This window comes from Cucurbita moschata, unplaced genomic scaffold, assembly GCF_002738365.1.
Source record: "Cucurbita moschata cultivar Rifu unplaced genomic scaffold, Cmos_1.0 Cmo_Scf00015, whole genome shotgun sequence".
Lineage (NCBI taxonomy): Eukaryota > Viridiplantae > Streptophyta > Magnoliopsida > Cucurbitales > Cucurbitaceae > Cucurbita > Cucurbita moschata.
This window is the reverse complement of record NW_019268531.1, coordinates 3,049,407-3,066,583: the sequence shown is the minus strand read 5'-3', so window position 1 is coordinate 3,066,583 and position 17,177 is coordinate 3,049,407. Positions and strand designations below refer to the sequence as shown.

Sequence of the window (17,177 nt, the reverse complement as noted above, 5' to 3'; positions counted from 1 at the left end):
TTTAAAGGAAACGAAAGCGAAGAGAGAGGGGCGAGAGCAGACAAAAGTAAAAATCCTCCGGTTTCTTTTAGCGCATTAAAAAAATTAAAATTAAAAGAATAATAAATAAATAAAAGGAAAAAAAAAATGCGTATATTCGGGGAAGCAAGTCTATCGTGTTGCTGTTTGTGAGTCAGTACACGTCATTTCGTTCCGGTGAGTCAGCTGGAACCCACTAAGAAAACGGAGACGGAGTTTCCTTTTCTTAATTAACGCCCATTCGGTGCGGTTTGATTGGATTGATCAAATGGCGTTACCGTTATCTTATCGTTAGCCAAGCTGATAAGGAGAGGAGTCATTATGACGTGTTTGGTTGAAAATTCATCGTTTTATCTCTTTTTCTTCCCATTTTCTCGGTCTTTTTTTCCTTCGTTTTATTTTATTAAATATTTTAAATTTTAATTAAGTTCAACCATTACTAAATATAGATTATTTTAATTAATATCTTATTACTGAGTTACCAAAAATGGACTCAAAAAATAAAATATTATATTTATATTACATTAATCGAAATTAATATGAATATAGGCATGACTCAGCTATATAAAATATCTACATTCCACGAATAAATCAAAACAAAGAAATTAACTATAAAATCCAATGACAATTAAAAAATTTAAAAGCAAAAATAAATATGTAATTCAATTTTTTTTATTATATTTATAAAAAAAGAAAAAAAATTAACGGTGCTTCGGTGGACGGTCACACGTGTGCAGAGGTGCAATCGCATAAAAACTAAGCTGGCAAATCGGCGGTTGTTTAGGCGACAATGGACGTCTCCTCCGACACCGACTTTTAAATTAGAATAATTCAATTTTAAATAATTGATTTTTCCACGTGGATCCTTTGTTAACCAATTTATAATTGTTTTTTTTTACATATATTTATTACTTATCCAACATTTTTTTTTAAAGGTGAGCCTAAGTAATAATTAACATATATTATTTTTTAAAATTTCTTAAATTTATTTATCGTACTAAAAACAATAATAATTCAATTTTGCACCTTTAATTACATTATTCTCGTGACATATTTTACGAAATAGCATCAAAATGGACGGACACAAATGGAAGAAATAAGGGGAGGGAGTGACCAAAAGCGTAAAAAATACAAAAGATTTACGTGGCTCGCCTGTCCTCGTAGATGATGCAATTATTTAGTTCTTTATGCACTTAATGTGAGCTAAGCTTTATCGTATCACATGTTTGATTTAACCTATTTTGAAAAGAAAATAAGATGGCGGGCCACATCATGTCGAACAATTAATCGTACCTATCAAACAAAATATTAATTTATGTTTTTATTTGATAACAAAAATTATATTTTTATTCGATATCTTAACAACTTATATTAGATGATTTTATTTATTATACTCTTTAATTTAACGGAATAGACTAACACAAAAAATACATGTGTTGACTCGAGTCCAAATGCAAGGTTGTTAATATGTCGAATTAGTACCCTTAATATGCCTTGTTCTTTCGGAGGTCAAAAGGCTAGTGGGGATAGAATGGGTTCCTTGGGACGAAGAGGAACCAATGGTTTTTAGGGCATTCGGTACAATATGATCCATATTCTAATTAAAGGATTGAAAACTTTAGTAATTTAGGTTCGAGTTTCGAAGTTTGAGGATAGACGAGTTTAATCAACTAAACAAACGTTAGATTTTTAAGGTTTCGTTTGATAATCGTACTTTTTTTTTCATACATATTGATGTTTCTTCGTATTTAGAATTTTTAGAAAATATTTAAATAAAAAAAAAGTTTTTTTTTAATTTTATTTTGAAAATATTGTTAGGAAAAAAGATAATAATAAAAATAAATAAATAATAAAAATATTGTTTATAAGGCTATGAATGACGTTCTTTTTATATATCTTTTTGTAATAAAAAAGAATGTAAATATCCTTTAATATCTCATCCACCAACAACGAATGAATGAACTAACAATTAAAAGAAAAACGGCGTCGTCTCTTATTATATTTAATTCAGTTAATATTGTGAAATAGAAAATGAGAATACTGGGCAAAAAAATAATTAAGGTAACTGTACGATGACAACTCAACACGCAAAATAAAATAAATACAAAACTTTAATACGTGGCAATTTCTTTTTTACTTAAAAAATGGTCACAAATTCCTCTTACAAAAAAGAATAATAATAATAATAATAATAATAATAAATAATATATATATATATAAAAATTAAGATTAGATGTGAGGACACTAGAAGACATAACAAAATACCATATTGTAAATTTAGCAACCATTTTTATCTTTTTCAAATGCAGTAAGTAATCATTATTTACTTCGTGTATATCACAAATACAGCAAATAATCATTATTCATCTCGTATATATCACTGGTCAACGCAATAAGTTAGATATAACAACAATGCATTAACATTTATTAATTTAATATATAAATAACGAATATCATTTTCATATAAAAAAAAATAAACGAGAGGTAAAATTGCAATTTTAAGTTAAAATATTTTGTTACGATTACAAAACTCAAAATTATAAAAATTACGAATTTCGAACCTTTAGAATCGTGATATTAAAGTAGGAAGTCTACCGAATTGTATCCTAAAATTTAGAAATTAATATTAAATCATTATATTTTATTTTGAACGCAGTGTAATATATATTAATTATGATAATATATATATATATATATATATATATATATATATATATATATATATTAATTGTTAGAGATATTGATTGGGTGACACGTTGGAAAATAAAAATGCCTCTTTTATTATCATATATTAATAATAGATAAATGGGAAGAATTCTAAAGTCGTCCCGCCTTAATTTATTATTAATATTATTACCAATTCAAAATAATCTTATTTAATATTTTTCAAAATTAAACAAGAAATAAAAAATAAAAATTATCCTAAAGTCTTATCAAAATTTGCTCATTTGAAGTTGACACGCGTATGCCGTATGCAATCGCGATTTCACCTGTTTGCGGGAAAAATGAAGCTACTTAGAAAACGACGTCGTCTCTCAAGTTCCTTTCTACCGTTTTCTCACTATCATCCGTTAGATCAACCGAGAACTCGATGTTATTTTAATCCAACGGCTAAGGCGTTTAGTACACCGTATAATACGTGCACCCGCTCGCATAGAGACCCTTGCCGAGTCTAAAATTTCAACGGCCGCCCAGTGCTGGCGTTACACGAGACGATTTCCCTCTTCTATTCTCCTCTCTACTTTGTCTCAGATCTTAAATTCATCCATTCTCCTTTGATCCGGTAATTTTAATTTAAGAAAAAAAAGAGAAAATTATAGAAATTAAACGAAATCAATTTTTTGTTTGGTTTCTGTTCTTAGATTTGTTTCCTTTTCTTTGGTGTGTGATCTTTCACTTTTGTTCCAGTATTTCTCTCTAGGGTTTGATTTCTGGTCTCCCTTGCGATTTTGTTCCATAGATGGCTGCTCCACCAGCAAGGGCTCGAGCCGATTATGATTATCTCATAAAGCTCCTCCTGATCGGTGATAGCGGTATGTGAATTTCTCACTCTTTCACCTCATTATTCCATTTCTGTCTCCGTTTTTTTTTTTTTATAGATTTTATATTTGATCTTCTCGATTTAGTTGTTCTTCCACCGTTGAGCTACTCGGAATGTAAATTGTTTAATTTAATAATCTTTGATTCGTGACCATTATCAATATGTTTCTAGATTTACGGTAAAATCTGCATTTTAGTACTTGTTTGAGCCTGGCATTTCTTGGAATGTTTGGAATTTATTTCTTGTTGACTTCGTTTTTGCGTCATATGCGTAACGCATTTTGCTGGATTTTTCTAAGGATCCTTTAGGACATTGGCTCTATCTAAGATAGCTACTGTTGGATTACATTTAAAATAGGCTGTAATTTGGTTTGATAATGTAAAATGGTGTTTGATGACGTTGCTTCAATATTTTTTGAATCCGCGTGGTGCTTGCAATCCATTGCGAGAGCATATGCTGCAAATTTTATGTTTGTCTGGAATGGAGTATTTCTTCATGGTTTGATATAACCTTTCCAGGTGTGGGGAAGAGTTGCCTTCTCTTGCGTTTCTCGGATGGTTCCTTTACTACAAGTTTCATCACAACCATTGGGTAGGTGCTTGTTAAACTACAACTTGTATGAGTATGTGGTTTTCCCACATTATTCTTGATTGAGTAGGCTGAACGTTCTTCGACAGCATTGATTTTAAGATAAGGACCATAGAGCTGGATGGAAAAAGGATCAAGCTACAAATTTGGGATACTGCTGGACAGGAGCGGTTCAGAACAATTACTACTGGTTAGTGTCTAAAGTTCGTAATTTATTATCTTGTGCTGTTGTTGTGATGTGCATGGGGTGGTTGACGTTTCTAGGATAGTGGCCTAGGCATATGTGTTATTCTTTAAAAATTGTCTTAGGTTGGGCTAAAAGGTCTCGATATCTTTTATCAGTATTTGACATCTCCAAGTTTATAGGATCAAGCATGTTTATCTATTGACTTGTACCTACTATGTTAATCAATTGGTCAAGTTAATTGAAACCTCCCTTACAATAGGTTTGAGGTTCAAATTCCCACTCCATTTGAATTTTTTGTAAAAAAAAAGGAACTGTTAAATTTGGATCCTTTCTTATTAGGTATTTTGACTAGTTTGCGTGTTGAGACCTTGATTCCTTGCTGTCTAACAAATTTTAGTTTTTGAGGTCCCATTGTCATATGGGCTCAGATAAATAGATAAACATTTGATATTTTAGTTTTAAGAAAAAAAATGCAAGAATCACCATTGAACTATAACATTGATGCCTTGCCTCTTACCTTATTCCAATGTTTTTGACTGAATTCGTATAATTTAACCATTGCCTTACCTATCTCAAAAGATCTTCATAGCCCATGTAAAGAGTCCAGCCAATTGTTCTTGATTTGGGCGGTTGATAAGTATGCTCGATATGAGAGTGGTGGACAACTTCCTACTTTATAACTCATTGCTCATTCTTTGACGACTTATGCCAATTCTATAGACCACACTCTTTGATGGAGCCAATCCAAAAAACGAATGGGACCTTGATTAATTAGTTATTTAACTATATTTTATTGTTACAATTTTTTTTCTTTGGTAAATTAATAATTATTTTCAAGTATACACTGCACATTAAGTATGATTTAGATTGTCCAATTATCAATGGTATTTTAGTTCTCAGATTTAAAATAATATTTTAGTTTGCAAATTTTCCTGGATATAAAAGTGGAGTATAGTTGCACAAATTCTAAGTTCTCAAGGATTTAAATATAAGAACCTCTGTAACTTAGAAATGATTTGTGCATTTTTTGAGCTGCCACTTATAGATTTTTAAGTGATAGGACTTAATTGCAACAGTTTTGCAAGTTTTGGGATACGTAAACCCATATAACTCAGGTTTATTTTTTGGATTTTCCCCCAAGTTTAACTGATTCTGCGCTTTCTTATCCTCTGCAGCTTACTATCGTGGAGCCATGGGTATTTTGCTTGTGTACGATGTAACTGATGAGTCCTCCTTTAACAGTGATGTTTCCCTACCCTCTTTTAGCTTCAGTTGTTATTGTCTTTTACCACTCCATGTATTGAAGTTTTATTTTGGGAATAAATCTCTGTAGACGATGAATCTTCTTAGCTTCTCGAAGCATTATGAACTAAGCTGATTTCTTTCTGCAGACATTAGGAACTGGATTCGTAACATTGAACAACATGCTTCAGACAATGTTAACAAAATTCTGGTCGGTAACAAAGCTGACATGGATGAGAGCAAAAGGGTACCCTCTCTCTTTTTCTCTCTATCGGTTTTCCTGTCTGTATTTTTCAGGTGACATGTTTTTGACAAGAATTTTTTTTTTCAGGCTGTTCCCACCTCAAAGGGTCAAGCTCTTGCAGATGAATATGGCATCAGGTTCTTTGAGACTGTGAGTTACACGTCTTGGCTTGGGAAATTATGATATGATGTCTGGTGGACATTCTATTCTAAAGATCTTGTGTTTTACAGAGTGCTAAGACGAACTTAAACGTGGAAGAAGTTTTCTTCTCAATAGCTAGAGATATTAAACAAAGACTCGCTGATACTGATTCAAAAGCCGAGGTATAGACTCTTAAATCACTAGGTTGAAAACTGCTTTCGGTTTCTGTGATCAGAGTAGTGCGAATTCCGAAAAAAAATATTTTTATGTTTTCAATGTATCTAGATTTAGAGAATTGAAAATTTAAAATACAGATTTATATTACAAAAAATCAAAAGTTAAATAAATATAGCATTTCATGCTATAACTCAATTTATTTTGGGTAAATTAAAATATGTATGATATAATATATTATAAATTATATGATATTGTAAAATAATAATTATGCAAAATTTTGACATAAAACATTTTCATAAATTAATTATTAGTAATTTATATTCAACCTAATATTTAGTGCTATATCAAACACATTTTGAAAACTTGCTTAAATTAGAATCCAATTTCTAAGTTTGCTACCCAACGCATATTTGAAAACATGAAAATACAACCATGTTTCTTTGCTTATCTTGTTTTCAAAATTCTATTTTTGGATTTCCTATCAAATAGACCCTTAATTATTGTTTTCTGGGTAAAAAAGTATCCCGCCAATTGCATTACTTTCTCGTTTGCTTCATATATATTTTTTTTCACTGATGTGTTTGTGTTTTATAGTGCCTTGTGATTTTGTAAGTTTGCATAGTACATGCTTTAATTTAGTGGCATTCTTTCCATGTGATTGATATATACTCTACTTTTGGATGTCGCAGCCTCAGACAATCAAGATTAATCAACCAGATCAGGGTGCAGGGGCTGCTCAAGCTGCTCAAAGATCAGCATGCTGCGGTTCTTAAGCAAGTTACGTCGATGGGATCTCAAGGGTACATTCTTAAGGAACCATTTGTGGAAACTATCGATGGGTCCTGCTACAACTATATCAGTGCTGCTTGTATCAGTTCTCATTATCATATTTTTTTCCCAACTTGTGCTAATCTGAGTGTGAATGACAACAGACAGATATCCTTATTTGAGAAAATTAATTATATATTAGTTGATTTTCTACAAACAGCCGACTTCATTCTTCATCGAACTTTATTTGATCCAGCTTGGTAAAGAAATAGCAGGTCATATTTGAAATGAAAGGCTTGCTCTGTGGTGATTACTGTTGGATGACCACGCTCCTCGAGTAAGCCTGAGCTGCTGCTTTTACTTCTGTCATCTGTCTCTGTTTTCTCCAGGACATTAATTTCTATTAGCCTCATAGTCCAATATCTGTGCTTTAGCTTGTTCTCGCAGCTTTGCTTAATGCGCACAGTGAGCCCACGCGGTCTCTCATTCTCGGCCAATGGCGAGCTCATATGATTGCCGGCAAATGGAACTGGTCCACCTCATCACAGCAGGTGCTATTGTCCCTATCTTATTACATTTGCATAACATCCATGTTTTCCTCTTCCGCACCACACTCACTTTCTTGTTTTGGAATAGCCTGGAATCACCGTAGAAATTGGCTGGGACCTCTTAAGTTTTTCCCATATGCACAAATCAATCATTATCTTCTGTTGTTTATTTGAAAATCATTTTGTTCTTGTCTGATGGATTGGATCAAATCTTCTCCATAATGGATTGCTGAGTTCGTAAAACATTATCAAAATCATTTGGGAAATGCATATCATTGTCTCATTAAGACGACATAGTTTGACTATGCAGAAATTTCACATCACTGTGCTCTCAAATCATAGTCTTGTCTGTGTTTAGTATTATTAGGAGGATCCACTGCTTTATACCCACCTGAAAAAAATTATAATATTACCTACGCTTACATAATAGTAGGTCTATGTAAAAAATCAATATATCATTTAGTGAAGTGTCAAAATAGAACTTTATCGTTACGGACCAAAATTATAGTTTAAACATTATGAACTCGAACTTAAGCCTCAAATTAAGAACACCAATGAGCTGTTGGTGAAGTAGGGAAGTACAATGTTAAGATTTTTAATATCTCCTTCGATATCTTTGATTTTCTTTTTGCATTCATGCATCACTCTTTTAAAAAGAAAAATTAGGAATGCTTTGAGAGCATGTTACAATTAGATTATGTCCAGCCCAAGATATGTTAGCATGTGCATCTTGTGGTGTCTCTCCTTTGGACATGATTGATTCTTAGTACACTTTCCTTTTTATTCTTAAATAACAATAATTGCAATTTGAGAATTGAGGTGTTATTGCACTCTGTTTAATTTCAAAATTTAATCATAACTTACTCTTCAAAACTGCCACTTTCGACCCGATTATTAAGTGGTTCTATTTCTGTTTCTTAGATCCTAAGAAAAGATGTTTGATTAATGGTGTTTTGAAAGTGGATAACATGCATTATAGCTTAGTCAAACCTATGTTTGGTTGACAAATTCGTACGCGTAAATTTACTATCGTACATCGTATTATACTTCCAAAGTGTGTCATAATAATTTATCCATACCTATACCTTCTAACATAATCTATTTGACATGAGTCACGATCCACCAACAAATATCAAAACAATTGGATTTCTTGCCCAATAAAATAAAGAATGGAAGAAGACTAAGGTCAATTCTTATCATCCACATAAAAAAAAAAGCTATTTTTTTAATTACAAATAATAATTTTTTTTTTTTAAAAAAAAGGTAGAAAGATTGTAAAAGTGATTACTCAATAGGCTGAATTGTGAGATGGGAGAAGCACTGAGATCAGTAGTGGAAAGCCAAAAACGTCAGATTACATTACAATTTACACCCAACCAACCAACCAACCACGCCGCCTGCTTCACCATAGACACAGCAGAATTGTACTTGGTTGGATCTTGGTCCCCTTCGAATAAGACTCGAAATCTAAAAACTCTTATGGATATGTATCGGTGTTAAAACTCTAAAATGAAGACGATTTAATCTATAAGATAGTTTGATTAAGACTACTTGAATGACTCGCGAGCATACAAAAAAATATAAAGAAACAAGCTTTTAACTTGAAAAAAATATAATTTGTAATTTCAATTTTAATATTCAAAAGGACTGAAATCATAATTATATAAACTATTTATATTTTTTATAATAAATCTTAGAGTAACTATACTTACATAAAAAGTTTGTAACTTTCATGTGCATTAATATATCATGAAATGTCCCTAAATTTGAGAACTAATATTTTAATAAGTGAACTACCAATCAAAAGTAATTAAAACTTTTGCTAGAATTCACTCACTCTAAATCTTTTATTATTTATTTTTTAAAATAATAAATATATATCAACAAAAACATTTATTCCAATAAAATATTTACAACTATATACAATTATATACTCACTCTAACCATTTTATTTATTATATAGAAAAAAAGATAAGTGGATAAAAAATAATAACAAATGTCCAATTTGATATAAGAAATATCATAGAATGGAATTAAAATATAAAAATGGAACTAAAATAAGAACACTCTTCGGGGGATAAAGTCCTTAAGAATATTATTAAAAATAAATAAATAAAAACCCAACTTAGAATGGAATTAAAATATAAAAATGGAGAAGATTTTATCCCCCAAAGAAAAAGAAAAAAAGTAATCTCAGGATTATATTGTATGGAATAAGCTGTCAAGTACGAGGGGGTTCCTCTAAAGAATCAATGCCTATCCAATTCTCCCACGTCAATGGATTCTGTTTTACGCTGCTTGTCATCTTCCACCCACGCTCTCCCGAGAATGCGAAGTAGAGTGTAACAACCCAAACTCATCGCTAGAAGATATTGTTCGTTTTGGCCCTACATATCGCCAACAGCCTCACGGTTTAGAAACACGTCTAATAGGGAGAAGTTTCCAAACCCTTATAAAGGATGCTTCGCTGCCTTCTCCAACCGATGTGGGATCTCACAATCCACTCCTTTCGGAGCCTAGCGTCCTCATTGGCACACCGTATGGTATCTGGCTCTAATACCATTTGTAACAGTCCAAACCCACTGCTAGTATGATCTATTACGTATTACCGTCAGTCTTACGATTTTAAAACGCATCTACTAAGGAGAGGTTTCCACACCCTTAAAAAGAATGCTTCGTTCTCCTCTTCAACAGATGTAGGATCTTTCACCGACCTTATCTTATCCACTAATTTCTCTCTTAATTTTGCTGTCGTTGGCTGTTTCTTTCCCACCTGGGTAGAGAGAGAGAAAATGGTGTCTGACATAAGTAAGAGGTTAAAAACAAATCATATAACAAACATATTTACATTTCCAATTGATGGGTCCATGAAAGAACCATTATCTAAAAAAGTATGAATCTAATGGGTTCCAGATTGGATATGGATTCCTACACAGACATATAAAAAACATCAACATTTGGATCAGTCTAATTAGTGGCTGATGCAACACAAAAGCACAATCCAGCAAATCACCAAAGTGAAAAAGTTGTAATGCAGAAGTGAGATTTTTCGTCGAAAGACGTTTAAGTTTTTTTTTCATGGTTTCATCGTTACGATCTAATTGATTTGAAGTTTTAATCCATCATTTTAATCTTCTTACTTAGGAGGTCGTGTGTTTGGTGCGTTTTATAACATTGGATGTAAGAGAGAGAGCAATGCATCAAAGGTTTCGTAGCTACTACCTTAAATGATTACCTAGGAGACCGACTGTAACTTCTACGGTTTATCCCAAGATCAGATCTCATGTTTATAGACTTGAATGTATTTGAACTGTAAAAAAGTTCAATTCAATCCATCAAGAGATGAAACAGCCAAAATTCACTGTTAGTAGATATTGTTTGTTTTGGCCCGGTACGTATCAGCGTCAGCCTCACAATTTTAAAACGCGTCTACTAGGGAGAGGTTTCCACACCCTTATAAGGAATGCTTCGTTCCCCTCCAACCCATGTGGGATCTCACAATCCACCCTGCTTGGGGGCCCGCGTCCTGACTGGCACACCGCCTAGTGATTGACTCTGATATCATTTATAACCGTCCAAGCGCACCACTAGTAGATATTGTCCGCTTTGGCCCATTATGTATCATCATCAACCTCACAGTTTTAAAATGCGTCTATTAGGGAGAAGTTTCCACACTCTTATAAAGAATGTTTCATTCCCCTCCAACCCATGTGGGATCTCACAATCCACACTCCTTAGGGGCCTGCGTCCTCACTGGCATACCGTCCGGTGATTGACTCTGATACCATTTGTAACCGTCCAAGCTCACCATTAGTAGATATTGTCCGATTTGGCCCATTATATATCACAGTCAGTCTCACAATTTTAAAATGCGTTTATTAGGGAGAGGTTTTCACACTCTTATAAGAAATGTTGCGTTCCCCTCTCCAGTTCCCCTCTCCAACTGACGTGAGATCCCATTAAGAGAGGAGCTTTCAAATCAGTCTATTGAGAGAGATTTTTTGTCAAGAGATTACTGGCTATAAGGGCTATTGATTGATTCTAAGGGTCCTTTAAGTTTGAACCATATGATATCAAGCCAGTTACTTTGCCAGGACCAATAGTCTTAGTCATGCCTCATGCATTATTAAAGCAAGATCAAGAAAGCTATAAAGGTGAAATAATTTGAGGGGAGATTGACCAAAGAATTGGCATTTCTCCAATCAGAACTGAGAAAAATGAATAAAAGAAAAAAAAAAAAAAAAAAAAGATGAACAAAGATGAAAAAGTTCCTCTTTTCCTTAACCATTCCAAATGTAATCCTCAACAAACAGAAAGTAATTCAAAAGTTATGGTCAAAAGCCTTTTATTGCCAGATGCATTCCCTTATCAAAAGGATGTTGCCTTCAAGAGAAAAAACACTGCACTTTATATTCATGTTTATTAACCATACAAGAATCGTTTTCTATTGCTTTTTAAATATGGTACCTTTTGAAGTGCAGAACAAATATCAAGATGAAAAAACAAAACTCATTAAGAGATGAAACATGCTGGCGTTATTGTCCTCTTTGGGCTTCTCCTCAAGGTTTTTAAAACGCGTTTTCTAGGGAGAGGTTTCCACACCCTTATAAAGAATGCTTCGTTCTCCTCTCCAATCGATGTAGGATCTCACACATTTCCTACCGTTTTCTTAAAACTGATGCAAAAACGAGATAGATGATGTTACAAACAAACAGCCCATGCAGGAAATGGTGAAAACGTAAAAAGTGAACCACAGCCCATACTTCAATCCCATAAAGAAAGGCTTAAAGAGAGAGAGAGAGAACTTTGAAGCAAACGAATATGGTAGCATGCACTATCTTGTAATCTTTCAAGTAACGGATTGGGAAGGACAAGGAAAAGAAAAGGCCTAAAAGATATTCCAGGAAGTGAGCATCCATAAAGGAAAACTCTAGTTAGAAATATGTCATAGATATTCCACTTGATCCAAATGGTTACATGATATAACTACAAATTAAGGGTTTAAGCTAATTTTCGATATGGTTGACAAGTTCATCCCTAATTATCGAATTAGAAATTTAATGAAATCAAACGTATAGAACAAGACCCCAAAGATGTGGCTTAATTGGTATGAACTTGGGATGTCTAGGGATACCGTTGAAATATTGATATATAACATGACATCAAGAGGTCCCATATTCAAACTATCTTGTAATGCGAGTTCCTCTCCAACTTATATTGATTTTCACTCGTTGGGTATTCTCCAAAATTTCAAGCCCACGAGCCGGGGAGAGTATTAAAGTACTGAAATAATTAAATTTAACGTAAACCATCGACTTAAATTTTTGGGTTGATTGGTGATTTACTCTTCAAGATTTTGGGTTCAAACCCCTTTGTGAAAAGCTTAACAGTTTAGTCCTTGTGGTCCTGTAAAGCGGATTTTAGGATGAACAAAATCTACCATAGAGTAGGACCTTGATCATTAAAAGTGTGAGAACTCACAACAGTTGGAGAGGGGAACGAAACATTCCTTATAACAGTGTGGAAATCTTTCCCTAACAAACGCGTTTTAAAACCGGGCTGTTACAAAAAGATGTATACATAGAAAAAGTAATTCTTTGATATTCTCTATGGATTCTGGGCTAGGTACCTAAGTTAGTAACTAGCATGGTGGGGGAAAGCCTAACACAAAGAGTATTGAACCTTAATAAAAGCATTGGGTGTAGGCTTAATATTGAACACCGCTTCTCAATATGAAATCAATTACTTAAAAGACACACGCCAAGAGAAAGAGATTGATATACTGCGTTGCGAAGAGAGATCGAAGATGCACGGGATGCAAAACTCACAACTTAGTACACACATATGAAGGACATGGAAAAGAAAATTCTTGAAAGAGTAATCTGGAGATTTTATCCACACACATATACATAGTGCACTAAATAAAGTTCATTTTGTGTAATAATCAAATAATCAAATATAATCCATTTTGGAATGAAAGCTGGTTTCTTACCAAATATTTATAATCAAATTCTTTAAGGAATATTTGTTTATAGGAATTGGAGCATATATTAATTCTAGCAAGTGGGGTGCCTTAGCCACTATGGGGCCCAAAACCATTCATGAGATCAGTGATCACTCAGTGACAGAAAGTTAAGTGAATAATTGAAACCACTATCAAATTAAACATTAGTGTCTTAATCACATTATTCTTTGTCCTTAAACATGTATTTATGAAGTGGGTTTACGATTCTAACCATGTTTTTATACCTAATAGATTCCAACGAGCTTGAAAGGTTTCAGAAAGAAGAGATGTGTCGTATGCTTTATGCATTTTACTTCCTATAAAAGCAGAACAAATATGAGACATTAAAGAAATTATAGCAACACACCTGTTCATCTTGCAGCTTCAGCATCCTTCAGCATCAGGATGAATCCCCAAGTTAGCCAATGGTGTGTCTCAGCCAAGCCTTTTTTTGCTGTGGTGTTCTTGCAGTTTGGGCTTGCAGGAATGGACATCCTGTCTAAAGCAGCTCTGAACCAAGGAATGAGCAACTATGTTCTTGTTGTTTACCGCCATGCAGTTGCCACAATTGTTATAGCTCCTTTTGCATTGATTTTTGACAAGTATTTTTCTCTCTTCCATTCAGTTTCCCTCATTGGGACATTTTATCAAACAGTTTACATGCATGCATGAAGTGACCCTTTGAGGCTGTTTTTCTTTTCCCAGGAAGGTCAGACCAAAGATGACAATTCCAATCTTTGCCAAGTTAATGATCCTCAGCTTGCTAGAGTACTGCCCTGAATAACCCTTTCTCCTTGTAAATCTTTCAAGAACATAACATTTTAAATCTCCCCCTTTTGGCAGGCCTGTGATTGATCAGAACTTATATTTCTTGGGAATGAAGTACACAACAGCAACTTTTGCAGCTGCCATGTGCAATATTCTCCCTGCCATCACCTTTGTAATGGCTTGGATCCTCAGGTAATCAAAATAAGCACAACCAAACCATATAACCCAAACCCAACCTCTGTTATTGAAATTCCTCATACTTTTTCAGGCTAGAGAAGGTTAAAATCAAAAGCATCAGAAGCCAAGCTAAATTGGTGGGAACAATAGCAACAGTAGGAGGAGCCATGATAATGACACTGATAAAAGGCCCAATTCTGGAGCTATTCTGGGTGAAACAGAGAGCAGATCATGCACAACAAAGGAGCGATATCAGCCTTCAACACACAATCAAAGGTTCAATTATGATCACAATTGGGTGCTTCAGCTGGGCCTGCTTCATGATTCTTCAGGTGCCCTTTTCCCCTCACAAGATTCCCGAATCCATAATCTAATCCGAAAAGAACCCATTTGTTGATTCCCCCAACAGAAGATTTTATTCCCATCACACAGTTTAATAGCACGCGACGATTAACAAAAAGAACAACAATCGAATTCAACCATTTCCCCCCCACTTTTGAGGGGAAAAAAGAACTATAATTCATCGATAATTATATAAAGAAATTAATGATCAATGATTTGGGATATACAGGCAATCACTTTGAAAGCTTACCCAGCTGAGCTTTCTCTCACGGCTTGGATCTGCCTGCTGGGCACAGCGGAGGGCACTGTGTTGGCTTTGGTGATGGAAAGAGGAAACGCCGCCGTTTGGTCTATTGGTTGGGGAACCCAATTGCTCGCTGCCGTTTATAGTGTAAGCACGACTAATTTCTTAATTAAGTTCAAATTTTCAGTACTATTTTTAAAAATCTATTTTAATCAGTTTTTCAGATTAATTTTTTTATTTATTTAATAGAAATAATTAATAATTTTTTTACTAAAATATTTTTAATAATATATATTTTAAAAATAATCTCTATTACATCCTTAGTGTAAATTGTAACAAAATAAAATATAAAAAAAAAAAATATATATATATATATATTGACACATAAAAACTATTATTATTTTCGTTTAATTAATTTTTGTAAAAACGATTAGATTTAAGATTTATTCAAATTATAAAATTAATTAAAAAAAATTTTATAAAAAAACATAGATTAAAATTGGACCATTAAAAAGTAAAAATATAATAATATTTTAACCGAAAGTTTATTAAGATATAAATATATGGGTAATAAATAATTTAAACTATTTTTTAGTAAATAATAATTATTATTATAATTAAAGGAAAATAATCTCCCATACCAACATTTATTTGTGTAATATCATATTGGTGGTGGTGAAAGTATTTTTTATTTATTTATTATAATTTATTTATTTTTCTCATTTTAAAAAGAAAAGGAAATAATTTTTTAAATATTAAAAGGAATTTAAGATATTTGTGGTTAATAAAATTTGGAAATTATGTCAGGGGATATTTTGTTCAGGGCTTGCTTATTACATTCAAGGATTAGTGATGAAAGACAAAGGTCCTGTGTTTGTCACTGCCTTTAGCCCATTGAGTATGGTCATCGTCGCTATCATGAGCTCCTTCATTTTGGGCGAACGTCTTTACTTTGGCAGGTAATTTCAATATCCAGTTGATTATTAATATCGAATCTCGAGAGAAGTTGAGTGTTAAGTAGAGGTATTCGTAGGTTGAATTGGATCGAGTTTTGACATTTTTTAAACCCAACTCAACTGTTCGGTTTTTAAATTTTCCAACCAAAGTAACATTGGTTAAATAATAAACTCAACCTAACCTAACCATGGTTAAGTTAAGTTGTTTAGGTCATTTATTTGGCAACTCAATTTTAATATATATTTTGAAAATGTATCATCTAATTTGGTTAAAAAAAATTAAAAAATGGTTGGAGAATAAATAATTATAAAATTAAATAAAAATAAAAATTTAATTATTTTATAAGTAAAATGTGTATTTTAAAATTAACAATAAATTCGGGTTGATTCAATTCAACCTAATCAGTAACTTATGAACCAAACTAATTTATAACCCCAACCCAACGGTTGATCGGGATTTTTGAGTCATCAAATTTTTTTAGCATCCTTAACCTATAACGACCGAACATACAGTGATCAATATGGACCAGTCTGGATCGATTATTTTTATGAATGTTATTAATATTAAATTAAAAAAAATAATAATTTTGCAGGATACTTGGAGCTGGGGTGATAATTGTGGGACTATATCTTGTTGTTTGGGGGAAAAATAAAGATGGGAATTCCTCAAATGAAGACTTGAAATTGCCCATCAAACAAACAACAGAGATGCAAGAAAGTTCATCATCAGTTCAAGAACTTAATTCTGTTGATTCAAACAATGAGCAAAAATCATGAAATTGGAACCCAAAACCTTATGAATCATCTTTGATTTCCTGAATTTTTCTGAATAATTTTCAGAAAATTAGGGTTTTTATTAGGATTCTTCGGGTCGGGTGCAATGTTATGGAAAGATAACGATGAATGAAAAACAAACTTTGGTATTTAATATATTTAGTTCTTGTCCAACAAGAAACTGATAACGAAAGAACGACAATTATCAAATGAAAGAACGATTTGATGTTTTTGAGATAAACACAGACTTTGCTACTCGAGTTCAAATAAGGCATCTTACGGTGGGTATCTTTCCTATTGGGTTTTTGTGCCTCGCTGGATTATTATTATTTTTTTTGTTTTATCGAATATGACGTGTTAACCTAAATATGAGTTAACGCTTAGTATACGATCAATTTTTTTAGAAGTCGTCGAAGTTATAGGAAAAGTAAGATATGGGTGTAGATCAATCATTCGAG

At 32.9% G+C, this 17,177-nt stretch overlaps 2 protein-coding genes across 5 annotated transcripts; both read left to right on the top strand.

Moving 5' to 3' along the window:
* The first annotated feature begins 3,176 nt into the window (after positions 1–3,176).
* LOC111453106 (ras-related protein RABE1a-like) lies at positions 3,177–7,123 on the top strand. Of its 4 annotated transcripts, none has more exons than XM_023094057.1 (9): positions 3,177–3,301; positions 3,427–3,551; positions 4,078–4,150; positions 4,237–4,337; positions 5,510–5,575; positions 5,726–5,823; positions 5,908–5,970; positions 6,051–6,143; positions 6,828–7,123. In XM_023094057.1, the coding sequence occupies exons 2-9, from the start codon at positions 3,479–3,481 to the stop codon at positions 6,909–6,911; spliced, it is 651 nt and encodes a 216-aa protein (XP_022949825.1). In that variant the 5' UTR covers positions 3,177–3,301; positions 3,427–3,478; the 3' UTR covers positions 6,912–7,123. The 4 variants fall into 4 exon arrangements, with proteins under 4 accessions (XP_022949825.1, XP_022949828.1, XP_022949827.1 ...); XM_023094060.1 differs by having other exon boundaries at positions 3,186–3,301; positions 3,479–3,551; XM_023094059.1 differs by having other exon boundaries at positions 3,202–3,301; positions 3,440–3,551.
* Positions 7,124–13,749: 6,626 nt separating this feature from the next.
* Positions 13,750–16,875, top strand: LOC111453105 (WAT1-related protein At2g37460-like). Its single transcript, XM_023094056.1, has 7 exons — positions 13,750–14,060; positions 14,164–14,226; positions 14,302–14,418; positions 14,495–14,735; positions 14,975–15,136; positions 15,797–15,948; positions 16,539–16,875. Exons 1-7 carry the CDS (start codon positions 13,864–13,866, stop codon positions 16,720–16,722), a joined length of 1,116 nt encoding a protein of 371 aa, XP_022949824.1. The 5' UTR covers positions 13,750–13,863; the 3' UTR covers positions 16,723–16,875.
* The last annotated feature ends 302 nt before the right edge of the window (positions 16,876–17,177 follow it).